Raw genomic sequence first — 26,459 nt, forward strand, 5'->3', positions numbered from 1 at the left:
TGATGGCAACAAAAACCCAGTTATCTGCAAGACAAATTCTGCAGGCTCTGGGCTTCATGGAATCCTGCATCCTGCTGATTCCATATGCAAGACTGCATATGAGGAAACTGCAATGGTACCTAAAAAGTTTATGGAGTCAACATTCTCACAGTCTGGAAGCAATGATTCCTCTCATTCCTGCCTACAACAGGAGTTTCTGTGGTGGGCAAAGGTATGTCAACAACGACATGGGACGGCCCTTCACTCTACCCTCTGCCAGCCAAGCCTTAACAACAGACGCATCAGATTATGCCTGGGGGGCCCACATGGCAGGAAGATGCATTCAGGGCATATGGACCCCAAAACAAATGCATCTACATATCAACCAGAAAGATGCTAGCTGTTCAAAATGCCCTAACAGCCTTCAAGGAATTACTTCATCCAGGACAACTACTGATAAAGAGTGACAGCACCACAGTCATGTTGTATATAAACAAGCAGGGGGGCACACACTCATACCCTTTGCAGATTAGCCATGGCACTGTGGGACACAGCTTTGACCTACCAAATACATCTTCAAGTTCAATTCCTGCCAGGAAACCAAAAAAATCTGGCAGACGATTTAAGCAGAAACCTTATAGATCCTCACGAGTGGAAACTAAATCCAAAAGTCTTCAGCATGATAACAGTGAAATGGGGGAGCCCAGACATAGATCTATTTGCTTCTCCTCAAAATTATCAGTTGAAAAAATTCTGCATAAGGACTTATCACAGACAAGCATGGAAAGTGGACGCCCTATTCTTCAGTTTATGCCTTTCCTCCTCTGCCTCTTCTCCCCAAGGTCCTCCTAAAAGTCAGACAAGAGAAACCAAAGATGATACTAATTGCGTACCAAACAACACAAGACACAGACACTCCTTCACTTCTCTTCTGCAGAAAACTTTACGAGCGTATTTATGAACACACTTATGCCATTAGAAAAGGGAAGGTAGATAATGCCTTGGCGAAACATGTCAGTGAATATCCTTATCATTCCTTTTCCTTTATGGCTATCGACCACGTCCACCACGAGGGTAAGGGGAGTGTTGATTCCCTCATTTTAGAGGAACGTGAATTGTTTTGGCAATTGAGATTAGATGCATGTCATTATCCGGGGTTAAATGACAGAATTTCCATTTCTTGTATATTAAAATTCAAGAGTTTAGTTAGATGAATATATTTAATTAAGGGCCCCATAGTGGCCTATGGGTACCTATAGTAAGTGATAAATAATATAATATTATGAAGGTTTATAGTAGTGTTTAAATAAACATATTTATTTATTTATTTATTTATTTATTTATTTATTTATTCAATAATTTTCGACGTATCCTAGTTGACACCTTTCATTGATGTGTATTGCCAAATGATAACATTTTAGTTATATTAGTGATTATTCTAAGATGTTTATGAGATGTCTTAAAACTTTTTTTTTATTTTTTCTGTTTTTAATAAGATCACCATTCTTTTTTATACAAAGTGTATTTTATATTTAGTATGAGGTATTTAAATAGGTGGAAGTCTGGTGACGTTTTTTCCGTTGTTCTGAAGAAGTTGGTTGATTATAGTACCGACGAAAAGCTGTGTGGAAGCTTAAAGATTTTTTTATATTATTGGATTAAAGTGCTTTTTCCATTCGGAGGTTGTCCATTATTTTTACTGCAGAAGAGAAGCGAAGGAGTGTCTGTGTCTTGTGTTGGTTGGTACGGAGTTTGTGCATGTACTTTGTTTGTGGGTATGATACTAATTGCCCCGGACTGGCCCTGCCAATACTGGTACCCAATCCTAAGGAACTTGTCTCAATACCCAGCCTGGACCTTACCTCAAAGACCCCAACTACTGTCCCTGCAAAACAATCAGGTCCTGCACAATCAACTACAGGCACTGAACCTGGCAGCATGGCTGATCATGTGGTTATACAAACAACACCTCTCAGTAAAACTGTGATGGATGTCATTTTGGAAGCCAGAAGGCCTAGTACTAGAAAATCTTCTGCTGACAAATGGAAGAGATTCTGTGCTTGGAATCAAGCACAAGGAACTGATAGAGCAGAACCAAATATTCCTCAGATATTACAATACTTAACTGAGATGCTTGACAAAGGCCTATCTTTGTCATCAATTAAAATCCATGCCTCTGCCATTTCGGCTCATTACAATACAGAGCCACCAATCTTTTCTCATCCATTACTAAAGCAATATCTTAGAGGAGTCAAAAATTTAAGGCCTCCTAGAAGATCACCATTACCTAAATGGAACCTCAATTATGTGATGGAAAAGCTCATCCTGCCTCCATTTGAACCAGCTGCTACCGCTGATATAAAGTTCTTATCATGGAAAACAGCTCTGCTACTAGCAATTACTTCAGCAAGAAGAATTTCAGAGCTACAGGCCCTCATGGCTGTAGAGCCTTTTATCATCTTTTACCCAGACAGGGTGTCTCTGAGGACAAATCCTACTTTTATGCCTAAGGTGGTTTCCAGTGTGGCTCTTAACCAAACAGTTCATCTGCCAACCTTTTATCCAAATCCTTTTATCCAAATTCTGCATTCCTTGGACGTACACAGACAGCTAAGATTCTACTTGAGCAGGACTAAAGCTCTAAGAAAAACTGAGCAATTACTAGTGACGTATGCTGCAGGATTAGAAGGAAAGGCTATTTCAAAGCAGACAATTTCAAAGTGGATAAGCCACTGCATCCATTTCTGCTACTTACACCATGGTAAACCTGTGCCCAAGGGCATTAGGTCTCATTCCACCAGAGCTGCAGCTACTTCAGTAGCCTTTCTCAGAGGAGTACCAACAAAAGACATTCTAGAGGCTGCCACTTGGAGTTCTGTTCACACCTTTTCAAAGCATTATCATTTGCCTCTCTACTCGCTAAGTCCAGGGCAGGCTTTGCCACTGCAGTTCTGCAGGGCCTTATAGCCACACCTAATGCTGTTTAGCTCCAGCCACCCAACCATAGCTTTGGGATTCTACCCAAATGTAATGACTGCAACAGTGAAACACGAAGAACATAGTACAGTTGTGTACACTTACCATAAATGTAGATGTTCGAGTGTATTCACTGTTGCAGTCCAGGTTACCCTCCCGCCATCCTCCTGTCATTCTGGAGTTTATCTTTCCTTCTCTTATCTTCTACAACCTATGTGGTGTATTTGCTTGTAGATGAAGGTAAAGTTTATATTGATGCATGTATATGTATATATATATATATATATATATATATATATATATATATATATATATATATATATTTTTTTGCTACTTTTTGGGGGGCACCTGACATCGGGGGGGGGGGGCAAGAAAAACTAAAGAAAATGGCGTTGGCTGCATGTTTTATACCCCTGATGACCTGACGTCATGGAAGAGGAAATGGCAACCGACGCAGGACCCAAGACTTTGGAATTCAGGCCGACTGAGGGCAACCTGCCAGCAGATTGCCCAAATGTAATGACTGCAACAGTGAATTCACTCACTCGAACATCTACATTTATGGTAAGTGTACACAACTGTACTTTGTGCTTTAATGAAATACCCACATAGTGATACTTTTTTCTTTCTGATGGGTGGAATAGATGGAAATTAGACTCACAAGAAAGTATTTTTCCTGTCTTCTGAGATGGAACTGTGTAAATACAGTGTTTTGATTTAGCAATCTAATCATTGATGCCACATGTATTTCTATCCCACTGTTGTTGTTGTGTCTTTTGGCTTATCCCGGTTTGGGGTCGCCACAGTGGAACTCCGGTCCGCTAATGTTTAGTAGTGGATTTTTACGTGCCGAGTTACCAGCCCTGACGCACAACCTTCAACGAAGGCACTCCCATTCACGCATGCCTCCACACAGAAGACGCTCTAGCTGAGAATCGAACGGGACAACGTCTTGCTGTGAGGCGACAACGCTACCGCAGCACCACTACCGCGGGATATTTCTATCCCACTGTGATGTTGATAATTTTCCACAATTGGGGGTGTACTTAAGTAGGACATTTTTGTCTCCCTAGTCAGTGCCAGATATCCTCAATACTTCTGCACCCTTAGAGAGCTATTTGACCATAGATGCCCAAATTCACAAGTGGCTGAAACATAATTTTTGTGATTTTTGCTGCCACTGCCTGCCATCTGTCAGACTGTGTCTCTGCCATTTAGCTTATATGTTCTTTTTCCAGGGGAAAGCTGACTGAGAGGGGTCACCATCCAGATAGCCATCAGAGATGGTTTGTGGTTCTAGCATTTTTCTTTCTGGCAGTACTTGAGTGCTCACTCAGTGAGGTTGCCAGGGGAGATTAGCAATGAGATATCTCCATAGGGTGTCCCTCATTTCCAAGGGGGGGGGTGTCTAGCCACTAATAAACCCTCTCATCCCCCCTGTAGCTCAAGTGATGGTCTCTCTCCAGTCTTCACCAAGGAGATTGCATTGCCCTGTGTGCCTCTCTGTACATGCAACCCCACTCTCCCGCAGGAGAGGTAAGTGTGCCACATCCCTTCATTTCTGCGTTTCCCACCTGACTCCTTCAGTACCTGGACTGCTGATGGAACCCCAGTTCCCAGATTCACAGTAACGGGTTTGTGCCATGGAGTCTGGTGCAAGTTGCTGAGCCTGAGTAAAGTACCTAGACTGAGGATCTCTAATTCTTCTTGCAGCAGAAGCTATACTTAACAGATCTAGAATTTTGGTAAGTGTCTGTAACTTTTTTGCGCAGTTAATTATAAGACCTTACTGCATATCATTCCAAGTAGTAATATTTTAAAGTGATGTTCCATTGAGAGCCAATGCATTAACTACCATCATCAGATAACATGCATTAGGTACCATCATCAGGTAACAATGTCACTGACTTTAAATTTAATCCTGAAGCCACAGTTCAGATTTAAGTCTTCATGTTGTTGTATCTTTCGGCTTTTTCCCGGTTAGGGGTCGCCACAGCGGAACTGCGGTCCGCTAATGATTGGCAGTAGATTTTTACGTACCGAGTTGCCAGCCCTGACGCACAACCTTCAACGAAGGTACGCCCATTCACGCATGTCTCCACACAGAAGACGCTTTAGCTGAGAATCGAACAGGACAGCATCTTACTGTGAGGCGACAAAGCTACCGCAGCACCACCAAGATTTAAGTCTTCATAACTTTTAAAATTGCGTCCTTAGCTTGCTGCCAATTTACTAGTACTTTGCCGTGTAAAGAAGAAGCTTGCTGATGATTAAGTATATATTATAATGAACATATGGTTCTACTCTCTCTTTCTCTGTTCTTCAGATCACTGGGGCTTTAGTAATGCATACTGTTGGTATACACAGCCTTCATACCAACATAGGTTCATAGGAGGTTACTAGGCTAGCGGCCTTAGAGCCTTTACAGGCTTAGCCATGTTAATCCCAAGTATCCCCATTTATTCTTTTTGAGTAGTTTGCAGAACAAATTTATGAACCGAGCGGGAATGTGATCAACACCAGCTGTCCCTGTCCATGAGAGACATGGGTGCCACCCCAGGGGCAAATTTGCAGTCTCCCATCCAATTATCTAGGTTGCCTTTGAGTAGGGTCAGTGAGGAGCTCTGTTTTGCGCCAATAGGAAGTCTCTTCCAAAGAAGCGACGGTCTCTGGGAGACATATCTGTATCTCCAGCGTGTTCTGTTAATGTCACAAGCTTGGTTAAGATCCCTAGAGCGAGATCCTGCTGTGCCACGTGACTTGTGGATGTGCAGTATTTCCATTAGGGTAGGGTCGAGGATTGCCCATAGGCCAGGCACAAGTTGCCTGTCAGCAGCCTATAAAACAGAGTAAAGTGACAGGGCTTTCAGCCTGTCCACATAAGTCATGGTTTGAAGTCCCTGTATGTTTTTAGTGCGAAACCTCTGAAATCTCACCAGCTGCTGCAGATGTCTGGTGAGGTACATGCAGAAGGGTGCATTCCACTCTATTAGTGATCTGATAAGAGTCGAGTACAGTGGAGTTATAACATCCCTTGACCTGGATGCTATGCTCTTGCTTATGAGGTGCAATACATAGAAGGCTTTCCTTACCATTGTGGAAACTTGGTGGTCAAAGTTTAGATTGCCATCCACCTGTGTTCCCAAGTCTCGCACCACTGGGTTGGAACTCGGGGCGGGGTGGGGTGCTGTCACTATTGTAGTTTGTAGGGAATTGCATATTGCCAAAGGGAATAATATTGCATTTTTTTGTATTTAATTTTAAACCATGGCTTTGGCACCAATCATTTGTTTGTGTTAGCCCTTCTTGTAATATGTTGACATCATTAGGGGACTTGATGATTGCTCCCAGTTTGCAGTCATCAGCGATCTTGGTTAGCTAGAGGCCGTGTACTTTGGCCTGAACTTCTGAGAAGTAGATACCAAACAGTAAGGGGCCCAGCACAGACCCCTGTAGTACTCCACTGATGATGGGTCTGCTGGTTCATAGGTTGGTACTAGGCTGTCGACCCTAAGGCCTATGCAAGCCTAGCCATAACAATTCCCTGGAAATTTTTTCCCACAATATTTACTTCTCTGGACCCCTGTCTAGCAGGGTGACTGACATGATCCCCGGGGTGAATTTCGTATCTTCCATCCAATCATCAAGGTTCCTTTTGAAGAGGGCGAATGAGGTGCTCTGCTTGACATGTATGGGAAGCCTATTCCAGAGTACGGGGAGTCTCTGGGTCAGGAACCTATCCCTCCAGCATGTTTTGTTCATTGTGATGATAAAGTTTAGATCCCTGGAGCATGTGGCTCTGAGGGATTGGGATTTAAGTGGAGCATGTCCAACAGCTCAGGGTTTGACATGGCCTTGTATGTTAAGCAGAGATCGCCTCTGAGTAAACGATATGCTACAGAGTATAGCTGGAGTTTTTTTAGACTGTCAGCATATAGCATCTGCTTTAGGCCTGTGATTCTTTTAGTGAGGTATTTATGTGGCCTTTCCAGCTGTTGCAGATGTCTTGTGAGGTACATACCAAATGGGGCATTAAACTCTATAATGGGTCTTATGAGGGATGAGTACGGTGGGACAATGACCTCCTTTTTTCTGGATGCAAAGCCCTTAGTGATGAGGTGTGCCACGTAGAAGGATTTCCTGACTGTTGTGGTGATGTGGTTATCGAAAGTGAGACCACTGTCCACTTGTGTCCCTAAGTCTCTCATCACACTTTCGATGTTTAGTGTCCTGCCACCTATGTGGTAGTTCATGGGTACATGTTTTTTTCCAAAGGGGATGACTGTACATTTCTTGGCATTAAGCTTGAGCCCATGGTTCTGGCACCAGGCATCTGTTTCTGTAAGGCCCTTTTGTAGAATATCCACATCATTTGGGGATTCAATAATGGCTCCCAGTTTGCAGTCATCTGCAAACTTTGTTAGCCAGATTCCCTTAGTGTTGACCTGTACTTCAGAGAAGTAGATGCCAAACAAGAGTGGTCCCAGGACTGAACCCTGAGGTGCTCAACTTGTCTGGAGCTGGATTTGGAGTCGGCTACTTTTACAGTCTGGGTTCTGTCAGTAAGCCAGTTGGCAACCCATCGCGTGACGTAGGGATTTATGCCCAGCATAGTAAGTTTATCTATAATTCCAGAGAGGGGGATGGTGTCGAAGGCCTTGGCGAGGTCCAGATAGGCTGTGTGGACCTCTTTCCCCTCGTCCACAGCTCTGGAGACCGATTCAAAGAAGTCAATCAGATTCAGGAGACAAGATCGGCCCTTCACAAACCCAAACTGGGTGGGGTCCAGTGTCTGGAGGTTGCCAATGTCTTTGTTTATAAGCTTCATGATAATGCGTTCCATGCCCTTGCAGATCAGGCTTGTCAGACTGATGGGACAGTAGTTCCCGGGATCCAAGGTGGATCCTCCCTTGTGGAGCGGGATAACTGTAGCTGTGCGCCACTCAGTGGGCACGAAGCTTGAGGTTGAGGCTATGATTAAACATGACACTTAGTGGGGTGCCAGTTCATTTTGTAGTTCATGTAGTACACAGCCTGGGATGTCATCTGGTCCCATGGATGCTGTATTCTTAGCTTTGGAGAGTGCTGTTTCTTCCTGTGTGGCTGGAATTATCGGAATTTGGCAATCTTTTGGTATTGAGGTGGGCCCTTTAGGGGGTGAGAGGGGAGTAAAGTTGGCACTAAATCGATCTGCCAGGTGGAGGTGGAGTCACCAATTTTGACAGATTGTGTTCTGTCACTGAGCCAATTGGCTACCCATCTAGTAGTGTAAGTGTTAATTCCTGGCTTGGAGAGTTTCCCAACAGTACCTGAATGGGGAATTGTGTCAAATGCCTTGACAAGGTCGAGATAGGCTGTGTGCACTGTCTTACCTTCATCCATGGCTTTGGTGACATTCTCAAAGAAGTCTGCCAGGTTAAATAAGCATGATCTAACCTTAACAAACCCAAACTGGATTTGGTCCAGCATTTGGAGGTTGCTTATGTCCTTGTTAAAGTCCGTGATGATTCTTTCCATGGTCTTACAGATGAGGCTGACTAGACTTATGAGTCTGTAATTCCCAGGGTCAGTTGATGGCCCCCTTTTGCAGGGGATTACTGTTGCTGTTCTTCGTTATGCAGGAATATAGCCAGTTTTCAAGCTGTGATTAAAGAGAACGCCATGTGGGTCTGCTAGGTCTTGTTTTAGATTACTTAGTAAGAAACCTGGGATACTGTCTGGTCCCATTGAGGCTGTGTTTTTGGCCTTGGGGAGTGCAGAGATTACCTGTTCACTAGAGATACTAGGCAGAGGGCTAGTGTCAGGTATGCTTTGGGATATGGTAGGTGGGGGTGGTGTGTGTAGTTTGCTCTGAATCTGTCAGCTAACAGGTCAGCAATATCTTCCAGTGTAGTATGAGTGATCCCATCTACAACCAGTTCATCATATAGCTGTCCTTCCCTTTTAGACTTTGGACGTAGTTAAAGAGTACCTTATAATTATCCTTGGCTAGGAGTGCAATTTTAGTTTTGCAATTTGCTTTAGAAGACTAATTTCTGATTTTCTTGTTTAAGCTTAAGAGGAAAGTCTTCCTGTGCAGAGTGATATCCCTCTTGCTTTTGGAAGTACAGTGACCCCCCCCCCATGTTAATAAGTACTATGTCCGGAACATTAGAGCCCCTGTTGAGGGTACGGACTATCTGTTCCAGAGCATTTGTGTTAAAGCCCAGGAACCTCTGGGTGAGCGTGATTTTGCTTGTGTATGTCCCCTAGTCTGTGGGAGGATAGTTGAAATCTTCCTTGACTGAGGTGTTGGGCTTTATGATGAGGGATTCCAGTAAACCAAGGTAGGCTTATCCTGGTTCATGGTGGGAGATCTATAGCTAGCAATAATGTGGTATGGTACTTTCCTAGTAGTTAATTGGACATGGAGTAGTTTGAGTGAGTCATGCTGGTTTTAATGAAGATGGATACATCTCCACCCATGATTCCTTCAGGCTCATTTTTAGGTCTGAAAGTGTGGAAGGCATTGTAGCCTTGCATGATCAGGGTGCTCTCAGCAGCTGTGAACCATGTCTTGGTAACCACACAGATGTCAGCATCCTCCAAGGTGAGGAGTGCTTCCAGGGAATGCAATTTTGTGTTTAAACTCCTAGCATGAAGCAGCACAACCCTAGGTTTGTGTCTATGTAGATTTTGTTACATTTGTCTTGACATTGCCTAAAAAAGGCACTGTGAGGGAGGCAAGGGCCTTTGCCAGTATCCAAAATTCTAGGGGGGACGGGTGCAGACCATCTCTAGCAAAACAGCGAGGTCTGTCCACCATATCCTCCTAGGCTGACAGATTACTGGATCCCCCTGGACCGACACCAGAAGCTAAGCCAATTGTTGAAGTCAATCACTTTTTGTTTATGTTGTGGCATCATCCTGGGTAAGGGTAGTGTACTGCTTAGGGCTGGGGACATAACCTGTTTGGGACACATAATCAGAGAGTTCTGTCATATGTTTTTCCATATAGTTCAGAGAGGTATGTCTCAAGTCATTCACTCCAACATGGACTGTGACAGAGTTATAACGGTACTTGTTGTTGAGTAACTTGAGTGTATGCATGATTTGTTGGATCTTGGCACCTGAGAGGCAGCTGACTGTGACCTTCTCCTTGTCCGTTCTGGTGAGGGGGACAGCAAGACATTTGATGCGTTTTGCCTTACGGGCTTATTTGTTGAGATGCAGGTGTGTGTGTTTTGATACGTGTAGTGGATGTTCTTCGTGTTTCACTGTTGCAGTCATTACATTTGGGTAATCTGCTGGCAGGTTGCCCTCAGTCGGCCTGAATAACAAAGTCTTGGGTCCTGTGTTGGTTGCTGTCTCCTCTTCCATGACGTCAGGTCGTCAGGGGTATAAAACATGCAGCCGACGCCATTTTATTCAGTCTTTCTTGCCGCTCGATGCACAAACCAGAAGCAGTTCGCAAGTGCCGGTCGGCCGACTCCTGAAATTTTGGCATTCGAGTTTCAGAACCGAAGTCTTCAACTAAAGCGAAGTACCCCGTTGGGGAAACTTTTTCTTGCTCCTCACCGATGTCAGTAAAAGTTAATAATCGAATTACTTGTGGGAAGCAAATACCTCATAAGGATTTTCATTTGTACTGTATTCCTTGCCTAGGCCCAGATCATAACGTGCCTTGCTGTCGGTTTTGTGCTAGATTTAAACAACGCACTATTAAGCGTCGGCATATTTTTGCTTCTAAATGTTTTGGATCAAGATTTAATTACCCTGAAATGTCGTCGGTTAGCAATCCAACTACCGGAGTTCACAAAAAATGCAAAGAAAAAGACAGAGACAGACTGTCGAGGTCTAAAACCGATGACGAAACTTCTCCTAAGCCAGTCGCCGGTTCGCCAGTACTCAGTGAGGCGCTTTCGCAGCCCCTGATACCCGCTACATTTGAGTCGCAGGCCACTACTGAGACCCATACGGAGTCCGGTATGCCAGAGTATTGAACCCGCGGATGTCTCTCCCTTGGATGGGTCCGGTGCCGCTGAGCAGGCACCGGCTTCTGAGGGTGTTTTCAGGCCTCAACATTTTTATATTAAACCGACGCCAGCCTCAAATACAAGATCAAAAACATCTTCTGTGTCTAAAAAACTGAAGTATGAGCCACGTGCTCAGGCCCTTATGCCTAAAAAACAGATGATCAAAATTGCTGAGGACTAAATTACCTTGATCAGAGGTTCCCAACCCCCCCGTGCTAAGAGGCCTAGGCAAGGCACTGATTATGAATCTTCAGATCAGGTTTCCATTTCTTCTGATAAAGAATTTTCTATTCCACCCTATGAGGATTCTGATGCAGAAGAATCCATCCCATCTGCATCTCCTCCTGAGGATTACTCTTTTGGAGAAACCTTGCATACTTTAAGGGAACATTTTCACTGGGAGAGTCAGGATTTCTCTGAATCAAAAAAAGAGGCTTAGGGATTTCCTTCTTCTTCCTCAGCATAGACCTTTGGCAATACCTCCTGTATTAGACATTGTGGATGATGTGTTTTCAGAATCAAGCATGGCTCCTGATTCCCTACCTCCGGCTCCTAATAAGCCAGACAGATATTACAGGGTTCCTGACTCCCACAAATTTCTATTCAAAAATACTGCTGCTGATCCTGAGACTATTTCACAGGGTCCCAAAGGTGAAAAGGCCTCTACAGCCAAAAATCCTACCCCCTCTGATAGAGATTCCAGGACACTGGATAGATGGGGAAAGAAGGTTTATACGTCTGCAACCTTGGCAATTAAGGTCTTAAACTGCCAGTTTCATATGCTTAAATATCAACAGCATGTTATGGGCTTATTGAAACAGAAAATGATGTTGATTTCTAATTGTGTGGAAAATAAAGAATTACAGGAATTATTGCATTCAGTAGAATAGGTTGGAAAGTATACTTTACAATGTGGTTTTGATTCCTTGGAGGCCTCTTGCAGGGCCGCAGTTACTGGATCTGTGATTAGAAGGCATGCCTGGCTCAAGGAACAAAATCTGCCTGATCATGTTAAAGCTAAATTGTTGGATGTCCCCTTGCAGCATGATACTCTGTTTGGTAATAAGGCAGAAGAGGTTTTAAAGAAAATGGAAGATAAAGCTATGCAAACTGTTAAAGATTTCTTACAAGTGCAGCCACCCAGTTTCAGTAGGCACTGGCCTACTAAAAATTGGTCCTTTCCTGTGTCCAACAGATACTCTCAAGGCAAATCCAGGCATTCAAAAGGCTCTAGATACCAATCACAGGGTTCTTACAGGTCAAAGCAATGGGGTGCCTCCACCTCCAAATCTGGAGGAAACAAAGCACAACCCTACAGTAAGCAGTCTCAATGACTTCCCTCTACCTTCACCAAGTACTTATCTTTTGGCAGCCCCCTTGGGGGGAAAATTAGCACTTCATGCTCAAAATTGGCAGTTAATTACCCAGGACAAGTGGGTATTAAACATAGTATCCCAGGGGTACAGATTTAATTTCCATACTTTGCCAATTCCAAACGGTTGGCCAGATCTGCCACAAAATCAGTGGGCAGAGGCTCAGAAGCAAGTTACGTCCCTCATGGATATGGGGCCTATTCAACCAGTACCAGAAAAGGAAAAAGGACAAGGTTTTTATTCAAGACTTTTCCTGGTAACCAGAAAAGACAATGCCTGGCGTCCAATACTGGACTTATCGATTTTGAACAAGTTCCTGGACATTCCAAAATTCAAAATGCTGACTTTAAAACAGCTACTGCATATGCTTGGCAGAAACGCTTGGTTAGTGAATCTAGACTTAAAAGTGGCATACCTGCATATCCCAATAAGGGAATCGTGCAGAAGATACCTCCGCTTCAAGGCAGGTTGTTTGCATTACCAATTCTCTGTACTGCCCTTTGGCTTATCTACTGCGCCCAGGGTCACAAAGTGCCTGGCACCAATAATTGCATTCTGCAGACAAAGAAGCATACAAATTTATACTTATCTGGACGACTGTCTCATTCAAGCGGAGGACAAGGACACTCTTCTTCAACATCTGGCGTTTGTAAAAAGGCGTCTAACATGCCTAGGGTACACAATAAACGAAATGAAATCCCAACTGGTACCCTCTCAAATAGTTACATTCCTGGGTCCAAGCTTGACTACAGCTGCCCAGATGGGCTAGACAAACAAAGGCAACTGACAACATACTTCAAACAAATGGCAACAAAAAAACAGTTATCTGCAAGACAAATTCTGCAGGCTTTGGAGTTCATGGCATCCTGCATTCTACTAATTCCATATGCGAGACTGCATATGAGGAAACTTCAATGGTACCTAAAACGTTTATGGAGTCAACATTGTCACAGTCTGGAAACAATGATTCCTGTCATTCCTTGCCTACAACAGGGGGTTTCTTTGGTGGGCACAGACATGTCACCAAAACAAGGGATTGTCATTCACTCTACCCCTTGTCACCCAAACCCTAACTACAGACGCATCAGACTATGCTTGGGGAGGCCCACCTGGCAGGGAGATGCATTCAGGGCGAATGGACCCCAAAACAAATGCATCTGCATATCAACCAGAAAGAGATGCTAGCTGTTCAGAATGCTCTGACAGCCTTCAAGGACTTGCTTCATCCAGGACAACTACTGATAAAGACAGGCAACGCCATGGTTATGTGGTACATAAACAAGCAGGGGGGTAGACATTCCTACCCCCTTTGCAGACTAGCCATGGCATTGTGGAACACACCTTTGACTTACCAAATATATCTTCAAGCTCAGTTCCTGCCAAGAAAGCAAAATACTCTGGCAGATGACCTAAGCAGAAATCTTATGGACCCTCACGAGTGGAAACTGGATCCCCAAAACTTTAGCATGATAACACAGAAGTGGGGGAGCCCAGACATTGATCTATTTGCCTCTCCCCAAAATTATCAACTGGACAAATTCTGCACAAGGACTTATCACAGACAAGCATGGAAAGTGGATGCCCTATCCTTCAGTTGGAAAAACCTATCAGTCTATGCCTTTCCCCCTCAACCTCTTCTCTCCAAGGTCTTACTAAAGGTCAGACAGGAAAAAACAAAAATGATCCTAGTGGCTCCGGACTGGCCTCGCCAGCACTGGTACCCAGTTCTAAGGAATATGTCTCAACTCCCTCCTTGGTACTTGCCTCAAATACCTCATCTACTGTCTCAGCAGAACAATCAAATTCTGCACACTCTGCTCCAAACTCTGAACCTTGCAGCATGGCTGATCATTTAATTATTCAAACAACACCTCTCAGTAAATCTGTGATGGATGTCATTTTGGAAGCCAGAAGGCCTAGTACTAGAAAATATTATGCTGATAAATGGAAGAGATTAGGAACGGGCACAGCAAAGCCCAATATCCCTCAGATTTTACAATATTTGACTGAGATGCTTGACAAGGGCCTATCTTTTTCTTCAATAAAAATCCATGCCTCTGCCATCTTGGCTCATTACAACACGGAGCCTCCCCTCTTTTCTCATCCTCTGCTTAAACAGTATCTTAGAGGGGCCAAAAAATTAAGGCCTCCCAGAAGATCACCAACTCCTGCATGAGACCTCAATTTTGTGCTGGAAAAACTCACCCTGCCTCCTTTTGAACCAGCAGCTACTGCGGATATAAAATGTTTATCTTGGAAAACAGCCTTCCTCTTGGCAATCACTTCAGCAAGAAGGGTTTTAGAACTACAGCCTCTCATGGCTGTAGACCCTTTTATTACATTTTGCCCAGACAGGGTGTCCCTCAGGACCAGTCCTTCTTTTATGCCTAAGGTGGTATCCAGTGTGGCTCTTAACCAAACAATTCACCTGCCAACATTTTACCCAAATCCGCAGAACAAGGGGGAGCGGATTCTACATTCATTAGACGTACACAGACAACTAAGATTCTACTTAAACAGGACCAAATCTCTAAGAAAGTCTGAGCAACTACTGGTGGCATTTGCTGCAGGATCAGACGGGAAGGCTATATCAAAGCAGACTATTTCTAAGTGGATAAGCCACTGCATTCGTTTCTGCTACTTGCACCATGGTAAACCTGTGCCCAAGGGGATCAGGTCACATTCCACCAGGGCTGCCTCTACCTCAGCAGCTTTTTTCAGAGGGGTTCCAACCAAAGACATTCTAGAAGCTGCTACTTGGAGCTCTGTTCATACCTTCACAAAGCATTATCATTTGCCTCTCATCTCCAAATCCAGGGCAGGCTTTGCCACTGCAGTTCTGCGTGGCCTTATTATAGCCTCTCCTAATGCTATTTAGTTCCATCCTCCCATCCATAGCTTTGGGATTCTACCCACATGTAATGACTGCAGTAGTGAAACATGAAGAACATAGTACAGTTGTGTACACTTACTATAAATGTAAATGTTCGAGTGTATTCACTGTTGCAGTCCGGGTTACCCACCCGCCATCCCCATTTTCTATCATTTCTCTTTCCTTCACTATATTCTAAAGCCTTTGTGGTGTATTTGCTTTTAGATGAAGGTAAAGTTTATGTTGCTAAATGTGCATGTACATATATTTCTGTTTATATATATATATATATATATATATATATATATATATATATATATATATATATATATATATACTCCCCATTTGGGGGGCACCTGACATCTGGGGCAAGAAAAACTGAATAAAATGGCGTCGGCTGCATGTTTTATATCCCTGACGACCTGACTTCATGGAAGAGGAGACAGCAACAGACGCAGGACCCAAGAGTTTGTTATTCAGGCCGACTGAGGGCAACCTGCCAGCAGATTACCCAAATGTAATGACTGCAACAGTGAATACACTTAAACATCTACATTTATGGTAAGTGTACACAACTGTACTTTTCTTTTTGCTTAGTGGTGAGTGTGGGTGTTGTGTGTTTGGGAGTTCTCTGTTCTTTTGGTAGGCTTTTAATGATTACGTCCACATATGTGGGTTTATGTGTTGTGACCGTATTTTGTGTGAGAGTTGAAGAGTGTGTGCTGACAACTTGTTTGATGTCTAGTTTGTTTTTACGTGAGAGAATTTACTCCAGTTCCACAGTGTATTTGCATCTCTCAGATAGGGTGTTAGTTTGCTATAGGAGTAAAATGGTTGTCAGTATACATGAAGCAATTGCTATATTACCTCAAGATTCCCATATCAGTCGAGCTGGCAGAGGAAATGATGGGAAACTGTTCGTCCATTGTGGCAGGATTTTTCTGACTGTAGTATTTGGGAATGAAGTGGAATTTTCTGAATGTGGTATTTGGGAAGGAAGTGGGCTATCTGGACTTAGGATTTTGGCATAACTAGTGGGCTAGTTTGACTTGGAGTAGAAAAGGCAGTGGTTGTATAATAGGCTGTGGATGGTAAGTGTGAGAACGGTGCTTTGAGCACAACTGAATTGTCCTTTGCTCAGCAGGGAAACTTGGGGGGCTTCTACTGGAAGGTCTCTAGGGGAAAAATAATGTTCCCAGGTGTTTGCATCTATACAGGGCACTCCTAAACCCGTTGCACAGTGTGCAGCAATGGGCAAATGCAAAGCTTGTGTACAGATACATTTAAACAGTTTTTAACACAACTACCATTGGGGAAAGCTCCAAACTGAGCCTTTCTCCAGCAATCCTCAACTCATTTGGGTCCTGAGCTACACACTTCTGCCACCAGGGTGCTGGGAAGCCCACTTAATGTAAGATGGCTGGTTTAAAGGCACAGTGATACCAAACAGTCTAGATTCAGCAGGTCTGTATCTAGCCTATGCTGTATAAAAAAAATACTTGTTTCCCGCCTTTCTGAACTAGTATAGTCCAGTTTTCAGGTTATTGCTGAATCCAGGGCTGTGTTACAAGTTTCTGTGTTGCCCGTACCTTACTTGGATAGAAGGAAGTTTCTCTGCTCTCACCTGTGAGAGAGGGGAGCTTTGAGCAGCCTATCTGTCCCTGGAGGAGTGGTTTCAGCCCAGAAGTTAGTAGTTTATTGGCCATTTTGGGCTAATTTCTCTCTCTTTCACTTCCCTGCTATAAAAAACGCATTTGCGCAGTTTTTACGCTTGTATTCTGCTCAGCAAGTGCCTTCCAAGTGTTCTGCAGAGTCGACAGCAGCAGAGAGACAAAAGAGCGACTTTGGAGTGATGTTGTATCACTTTTTTCTGCTTTTCTTGCTGTCTTAACTAATTCTGCCTAAAACGCCATTTTTTTAGTGAATCTGTGATTTAAAAAGTTTGTTATTGCTACATATTGTACTTATTTGCTGCCTGCACTTGAATTAAGTAATTTTTGTGTTTAAATAATCTGTTTTAACTGTTGTAGGTTCCACACTAAAATGCAGTAGCCTTTTCTTTGCATTTAAAGTGTTGTTTTGATTGTAGCTACGGGGGGGGGGGGGGGATATATATATATATATATATATATATATATATATATAAATATATATAAATATATATATATATATATATATATATATATATATATATATATACTTGTTACCCGCCTGTCTGAACTAGTATAGTCCAGTTTTCAGGTTATTGCTGAATCCAGGGCTGAGTTACAAGTTTCTGTGTTGCCCATACCTTACTTGGATAGAAGGAATTTTCTCTGTTCACCTGTGAGAGAGGGGAGCTTTGAGCAAGCCTATCTGTCCCTGGAGGAGTGGTTTCAGCCCAGAAGTTAGTAGTTTATCAGCCATTTTGGGTTAATTTCTATCTCTTTCACTTCCCTGCTATAAAAACCGCATTTGTGCGGTTCTGTGCACCGGGTAACACCATTTAGCTAGAGTTAAACTATTCTCGGCTCCACAAAGTGTACTCTTCAAATTTTCCCTTGGAACTAGACAAACGTTTAACTTTAGCACTCAAACCATTAATTTCACAGTCAAGCAATTGCTTAAAACTCATAGCAAGCACTAATTAACCCTAACACTAGACCCCCCCTATACTGTCCAGAAGGAAAAGGCTCTCTATTCTTCCCCACCAGCCAATCAGAAAAACAGCTTACTCTGCCTATTCAGGCATGCCCACAGAGCAGTTTCCGGTGTACTCTACAGTCCAACTGGTGAATCTGGGCATTTTGAGGCAGTGTTACAACTGTCTCATGTACACAGACAACCCTCTCCTCCTACCACCAAACACTAATATATGCGAGAGATGCAATTTTACAGCCAAACTGGAGGCAAAGCTCTCTCAACCCAAGACTGGAACTGACAGTCTAGAGGAGAAGGGTAATACTTGCAACACTCCACCAGTCTCACATAGACCTAATAAACGAACACCGGCCAATAACACACATGAATGCATGAAAACATACTAGGAGGCTCTAAATAAAAATCTGCAAAAGCAGCAGAGACCTCCAAAGCAGACATCCAAGCAACCTCCACACCCCATCACCAACCATGAAACACATACTTCACATAATCAGTGTGCCACTCAATCGCAGCCCTTAACACAAAATAACATACCCAACACACTAGTAATAGGCGACTCTATAGTCAGGCACACTGATGTCCCACTAACTAGGCTGGACAAAGAGAAGGTTACAGTTAGCTGCCTGTCAGGTGCCAGGATCTGCCACATAACTCAAGCACTCAGTTCACTCCAGAACAAGTACACATACAACTCTGTCATTGTCCATGTTGGTGTGAATGACCTGAGACATACCTCCCTGGACTACATGAAAAGAGAAACGGAAGAGCTCTCTGATCATGTAACCCAGGCCGGTATGACCCTGAATAGCATCCTGCCGTCACCAAGACTGAAGGCACAGTATAAAGAAAAAAATGATCAGTTTCAACAATTGGCTAAGTTTCTGGTGTCATTCAAAGGGGATCCAGTATCTGTCTGCCTGGGATGACATGCTCGACAAGCCGCGTTGCTTCGCAGGAGATGGCTTGCACCTGTCATCCTTAGGCTTTCGAATACTGGCCAAGGCTCTTGCCGCCCCCATAGTGTCTTTTTTAGGCAAGGCTCAAAAAGACAAACCCACCACCATAAATAGCACAAGTAACCAAAAACTGAGGGTAATGCTACTCAACGCCAGAAGTCTAAACCTCAAAATGCACGCACTCGAGGCACTCATCAGTATGGAGAACATCGACATCTGTGCAGTAACAGAAACCTGGTTTAAGGCACCTGAGAGCACCCCAGCACTACTAGGCTATAACTCATACCATACCTTTCGGCCACAGAACCAGGACTGAAACACAAAAGGCGGGTGTGTATCCATATTCATCAAGATACCCACACCTCCAGGTTAGTGGCGCAGCACAATGCATCAGAGATCATCCATGTGCAACTAACAATGGGCAAAACTGCAATCCAAATTGTAGCTTGCTACAGATCACCCACCATGGCCCAGGACCCCCATTCCACATTTCTTGAGACACTGGGAAATATGAAGGTTCTACCAAACACTTTAATACTGGGTGATTTCAATTACCCAAACATAAACTGGGAGAACTACTCAAGTACTAACTCCCTTGCCCAACGCTTCCTAGAATTTATAAACTCAAACGCCCTGGATCAACTGGTCAACACCCCCACCAGAGGGAACAAGATATTGGACCTGGTCATCACCAACATGGGTGACCGGTGTTCCACACCAAAGGTCAACCCCTCGTTGGTTAGATCAGACCATAGACTAATCACTCTGGATATCCACATTCCACCCCTACCCCCAATCAAGGAAACCACCATGAAAAACTTTTCAAAAGCAAACTTCACGTTATTTAAGACCGAGGTGGAAAGGTTCATAGCCCCCATGCTGAAGGACAGTGCTGTCCAAGCTGCTGAAACCTTTACAAAGGCACTCTATGAGCATCTGCAGGAATGCATGGATCGTGGTATCCCAAGTAAAACCGAGGCTCACTCCTCCAAGAAAAGGAAACCAGTCTGGTGGACCCCTGCCATAAACAAGCTATGCAACAGAAGGAGGAAACTAGTACAGAAAAATGTAAAATCCCAAGAAGGAAAGACATCCCTGATCAATATCAGCAAGAAACTACGATCCCTCATTAAATCATTCAAGGCTAATTTCGAAAGAAAAATTACCAGTGACTCCAAAGATAACCACAAAGCGTTCTTTAGCTATGTCAAGAACCTAAGTGGAAAGTCTCAGATCTGCTCTGAGTTAGTGCAGGATGGCACAAAATACACTGAATCGACTGATATTGCAGACATTCTGGCAGACAGGTTTAGTGCAAACTTCACCCCCCCTCTCACCCCCTAAAGGGCCCATAACCATACCAGAAGAATGTAGGGCCCCATCAATCACCGACACACAGGTTAAAACAGCCCTATCCAAAGCCAAAAACGCAGCTTCAATGGGACCGGACGGGGTCCCAGGCTGTGTCTTACAAGAGCTCCAAAATGAACTAACCCCTCACCTAAACACACTGTTCAAACTCAGCCTCTCTACAGGCTACGTACCCACAGAGTGGCGCACAGCAACAGTTATCCCGCTCCATAAAGGTGGACCCCAGGAACTATCGTCCTGTATGCCTGACTAGCCTGGTCTGCAAGGCTGTGGAACGCTTCATCATGGAACTCATTAACAGAGACATTGGGAACGTCCAAACCTTGGACCCTACCCAGTTTGGTTTTGTTAAGGGCAGATCATGCCTCCTAAATCTGGTGGACTTCTTTGAGATGGTTACCAAGGCATTAAACGAGGGAAAGGAGGTCCACACAGCCTACCTAGACCTTGCAAAGGCTTTCGACACCATTCCCCATTCTAGTATTATAGACAAGCTCACCAGCTTGAACATAAACCCCTACGTCACAAGATGGGTTGCCAACTGGCTCATGGATAGAATCCACATGGTGAGAGTTGCAAGCTCTACGTCCAACTCTAAACTGGTTACAACTGGAGTCCCCCAGGGCTCAGTCGTAGGACCTCTCCTGTTCGGTATGTACTTCTCAGAGGTACAGGCAAGCATAGGAGAACTATGGCTGACCAAGTTCGCAGACGACTGCAAACTAGGGGCCATAATTGATTCTCCGGCTGATACAGACACCCTCCAGATGGGTCTCACTGCGACGGATACCTGGTGTCAAAATCATGGCCTCAAGCTAAATGCCAAAAAGTGCAGAGTCATCCCCTTTGGAAAAAAAAAAAAGTACCCGCGAACTACCACATAGGTGGTAGTCCTCTAAATACAGAAAATGTAATAAGGGATCTGGGGACCCAAGTAGATAGTAATCTCTCCTTTGATAATCATATTGCCAAGGTGGTTAAAACATCCTGCTATGTGGCCCACCTAATCCCAAAAGGGTTTGCATCTAGAACAAAAGAGGTTATTGTGCCTCTCTACTCATCACTCATTAGACCCATCATAGAATACAACGCCCCATTTGGGATGTACCTTACAAGACACCTGCAACAGCTGGAAAGGCCACAAAAGTACCTCACAAGAGGATTACTGGCCTCAGACAGATGCCCTATGCAGCCCGACTCAAGAAGAACTCCAGCTGTACTCGGTTGCATACCGCATACTCAGATGTGATCTCTGCCTGACATACAATGCCATGTCCAACCCAGAATTGATGGACATGCTCCACCTAAAAAAAAAAAAACAAATCCCAGAGAGCCATATGCTCTAGAGATATAAACCTCACCACAACGATAAATAGGACATGCTGGAGGGATAGATTCCTATCCCAGAGACTCCCCATGCTTTGGAACAGGATTCCAGTATACATCAGGCAGAGCCCCTCACTAACACTTTTCAAGAGAAACCTTGATGGGTGGATGGGAAGCAGAAAATTTATCCCGGGGATCACTGCACTGGCTCTGCTGGACAGTGGCGCAGGGAACTAATGGCTCTGCTGGACAGTGGCCAGGGAACTAATGGCTCTGCTGGACAGTGGCCAGAGAACTAATGGCTCTGCTGGACAGAGGCACAGGGAACTAATCTAAGGGGGTGGCGAAAGCCAACACATTCTGGCTAGGCTTATAAATGCCCTTGGACAGATAGCCTAGTACTTACTTATGAACCTATAAGGCAATGAAACATCATTTCAAAGTGCAGAGTAAAAAGCAATCACAAACAGCAAAAAATGAAGCAGTAATTCAGTTAAATACAGTTAACAGAGTGCAGTGTTGGCTTAAAATACACTTATTTTTCAGGGTTTTTTTTTTTCAGTGTATGCCTTGGATTTTATTGCAGATGCACTTTAGACCTCTGGCTAAATTTGCCAAATGTTGAGCAGCTCTGGTAAACTGAGTGCAAGCCTGGGGCTTATGTACAGGCACATTTAAACAGTTTTAACACAACTGCCAATGGGAAAGCCCCAAACTGAGCCTTTCTCCAGCAATCCCCAACTCAGATGAGTCCTGAGCTTTGTAGGTCCAGATGGTTTTAGAAACAGTCCAAGTGTTGTAGACACAGGTGTCCAAGGCATGTACAAGGAAGCTGTGAATAAATGAGCACAGTCTTACAAAAATGTAATTATTTTATACCAGCAGGGTGAAAGGCTTTCATAAAGTTAAATCCTCAGGCCAATCAGATAAAAACACAGTAAGCTATCGACCAGTAGTTGTGGGTTGAATTTAGCTCTCCGCTCCCACCAGAGTGCAAAAGAACCCTTTTAATGTAAAACAAACTGGTTTTGAGCTCAAGTGGCACAATACAAATCCTCCTTTGTCATCACCTCCCCTAATAATACCATCATTTAAGCTTGAATCTCATACCAAACTACTTGGCGCCATAATTAACAATGAACTAAAATTCGACTTGCACATCCAACAGTGTATAAAGAAAGCCCACCAGAAACTTCGACTGCTTTATAGAAACTGGAAGTTCCTTACACCTAACGCCAGTCTTTCTCTAGCCCAGTCACTCCTGTTACCATGTCTGCTTTACACTGCCCCTATTCCATTCAACCTACTCTATTGTCCAAACTAGACCAAACATACAATAAAATAGCCAGATTTGTCACTAACCTTTCCCATAATACCCATCACTGTCTTGCTTTAAAAAAGTTTCAGTGGCCTGAATTCTCTCATCAACTACTACTACCTCAATTACATATCACACATCCTGTTCTCTACAATCTCTCTTCTTGTCCCTCTCTCTCTCCAACCTAGTATCTTACTACAGCCCCCTCTGACACCTCCACACAACTGACAGAAATCTTGATGTCTACAAACCCAGAAAATCATTGAAATGTCCCCTTACAAGTACTCAATAGCACATGTTTGGAGCACACTCCCCATTAATATAAGAAATATCTCCCAACAACACCAATTTAAAAGAGAGTTAAAACACTGTCTCCAAAATACCTGGTCCTGCTCATGCCAAGGTCCTACATGACATGACTGTTCTTCTGTACATCCCATCTGTTGAACTCACACCTCCTCTTTTCCATTAGACTTTCATCTCCTTCTACTTTTCTTAAAATTCCATTAGAATTTTATCTCCTTTTTTCTTTTTTACTCTTTGACATGTGATGCAATGATTTTTACACGCCTACATCACATGGATGGAACTTATACCTCTGTTATGTCTATTTTGTCAAAATACCGATTGTATTTCTTTTACATTGTATGTATGCATAATGGTGTTTTTTTTCATTAGATTAATGAGTCTCCTCATGTTACAGGAATGTACCTTGTTCTAATATGTTATTTTACATCTTTTGTATGTTTGTGTATTTATTTACGTTTGTACACATATTGGAGCATTTCTCCTTGAGTCTCCACTGAAAATGGGCCCCTGGCTCAGCTGGACCAAAATCAGAATGCCTGCAATATCAGGAATCCTTTGAAATAAGTTCACTAACCCTGAGAAATGTTCACAACACAAAAACTTTGCAAAACTCAGAAATATTTAGGCAGACTCGGGAGAACTTTGGCAAACTCAGAACAGCTTATGCAGTATCAGAGGAGGTTAGGATATATCCAAATACTGTTAAAACAACCTAAGAGCAGTACAGTAACAGACAGGTGGAGTTTTTTAACAATTGTAGGGTGAAAATGGTGATAAATTCAACCATATCAATAAATGCAGCACAGAAATGTTAAATATATACATATATATATGTAAGTATATGTACAGTGTGTGTGCATGCGTGTGTGTGTGTGCTTTTACTATAGAAGGCATTCACAAGTGTACTTGCTTTCTTTAGAGGGACCCAAGTATGTGTGCATGCTTCTGCTATCTTTTACTTCTGTAATGAGAACATGGCATCCTTTTATATAAACTGTGTAAAGCCATTCTTTGCTGCACTTGTACATGTACCTCTCAAAGGCTGTCCTGTTTTAAGTGATGTTTTACTGGCCTTCTAACTAACTTTGTAAATTGGTTCAGGACCTCTTGCTTGTTTTTTTTTTTTATACTTTGTTTACAGATGTGCAAGTAGCAGTTTTGGTGGAATTCCCTTTCCCTTTCTTTCTTGAGAGGAAATGTTCCTAAATTATTTCAAGTGTTGCATCAATTCAAAGATTTTCTGAATGAGGCAGTTTGAATTAGTTGTTTTACTGTGAAACCAATTCAGAGAAACCCACTAAACTGGCATTCACTGGAAATGTTTATGCATCCCATTAAGTAATTCTCTTTGAGGTTGCAGAACCTTAAGGTAAGTTGTAAAAATCTTCTGAAGATGTCAGTTCACATGACTGTGTTTATCCAGTGTTTTTCTGAAAAGTGAAATCAGTTGGACAAATGAGCACATATTTATTTGCTTATACAGCTGTTCCTTCTGTCGTATTAACCTGCTTTATATCTTGATTGATTGAGTTATATCTGCTGTCTCTTTTTTTGTTTTTTAAATTAGATGGAGGGAAATGAGCTGGGAATTCCACCAGATCTGTCGGATCGTTCCCATCGAGGAAGTGTGTCCTCGACAGGAGCAAGAAGTAAGTAGCATCAACTGATGACTCTAACAGAACAATGTTAATATTTCTGTGCAGATGGTGTAATGAAGAAAGTCTTGAATTAGTTTATTTGGCTATCATTGTGTCCCAACTGATATGAGAGAGTGTGGAACTGATTTTGGTAAGCTGTCCCAGGTATTTAATTTAAAATTAGGGCATTTGTTGCGTAAGTGACAGTGTAGAGGGAAATTGCTTCATATCACTGATACCAAGATACAGGTTCAGACTCCTTGTAAGCTTTCCTCTGGCCTTTGCTTTGCCCTGCTATTCTGTTGGAATAAAACAAATGCTCCATTGTAAGTAGTTCCCCAGCTTATTTTTTTCTGTATGAAATTTCATTGCATCTTAGTTTGTGTTTCTATTTTTATTCTTTGGGACTACAGAGTATCCAGCCCAGCTTTTATCACTGCCTGCTAGTTTATGCTTTATTTTTACTGGATCATGTTCCAGTGGGTAAAAGAAAGAGCAGGCCTAATACTTGCTTTAGGGAAGTCATCAACTGTTACAGAGAGTTTACATTTCCTCAGGCTGCGTCCCCCCTCTGAACATAGCTACCGTTCTGGGAGAAAAGCTCCACATTGAAATAATATGGTAACAGTTAAATACATTTTTTACAAAACCTAGTATAGAAGAATGGCACAGTAACTAACTTAAAATTCAACTTTAGTTCATATAATGTGAACTTAATACATAGTGCAGATATTTGGATAGATATAACAAGCTGAAAAAGAACATTGTGTCTAAAGTATTGACAAAATGCAGTTCATAGAAACAACATAAAAACACACCGAGTACACTATTTGGAACAGAGGTGACTAAATAACATAGCCTAGGCAAAAATACATTTGTCCTTATCTAAGAAATATATTTTATTAATGCCTTCTCTCTGAACATAGTCAAAGTATACTGGGGGTGGAAGAAGAGAGGGACTGGTTCAGCCTGGGGTAGTGCAGGAGCAGAGACAAGTCTTATTTAGGTAGTCTTTTAGTAGTAGTTTGAAGATACAGAACTTAAAAGTAGTTCTACTTTGCAGAGGAATAGAATTTCATTTTTTGTGACCGAGTACAAGTAGGGACTTTTGCCAGAGGATTTGTTGGGTTTATGTATGCTGAGATGATGATGATCACTAGATCAAAGTAGTCTATTAGGATAAGAGTGGAAAAATAGGAGTAAAAGCAGGGCAGTCATTGGTTTTGTGAATAATGTTGTGTGTGGAGATAGCGTTAAGTGGTAAAGCAGTTCAAGTCAATTCAAAACCTTAAGGGCAGTACAGTGGTGGTTGTGGTATTTCTTGTTGGTGACAAATTTTGCAGTCTTATTACAACATGCCTCCAGTTTATTTTTAACTGTAGCCGGAAGGTTGGCTGGGGTGGGTGAACTGTACAAGAGAGAGGGTAGATAATGGCAAGAGTATTTTTGGTGGTGCTGCTGAGGAGAATTTTATGTCTGTAGTGCATTCCTGATTTTTTGTGAGTCTTTTATGTTATTTTGCACATGGCGGTCAAAATTAAGTTTCTCTTTCAAGATGTTTTGTATGGGATACTACTTCAATTTCAGTTTTGTTTAGTGAAAAGATTTTGAAATGTGCTTTATCAGGCATGTTTGACTTTTGGGAAAAATAGCAGTAACTTTGATTTTTTTTCTTTTTTTTGTTGAG

General features: G+C 42.8%; 1 protein-coding gene across 1 annotated transcript in view; it reads left to right on the forward strand.

Annotated features, from left to right (window-relative positions):
• Positions 1 to 26,459, forward strand: part of FRMD8 (FERM domain containing 8) — a 1,254,366-nt gene that overhangs the window by 114,844 nt on the left and 1,113,063 nt on the right. Inside the window, exon 2 of the mRNA XM_044075785.1 lies at positions 24,703 to 24,784. Coding sequence (XP_043931720.1) covers positions 24,703 to 24,784 — 82 coding nt within the window. The remainder of the gene's footprint in view (positions 1 to 24,702; positions 24,785 to 26,459) is intronic.

The sequence above is a fragment of the Protopterus annectens genome, chromosome 6.part1 (assembly GCF_019279795.1).
Source record: "Protopterus annectens isolate FY-2018-M chromosome 6.part1, PAN1.0, whole genome shotgun sequence".
Lineage (NCBI taxonomy): Eukaryota > Metazoa > Chordata > Ceratodontiformes > Protopteridae > Protopterus > Protopterus annectens.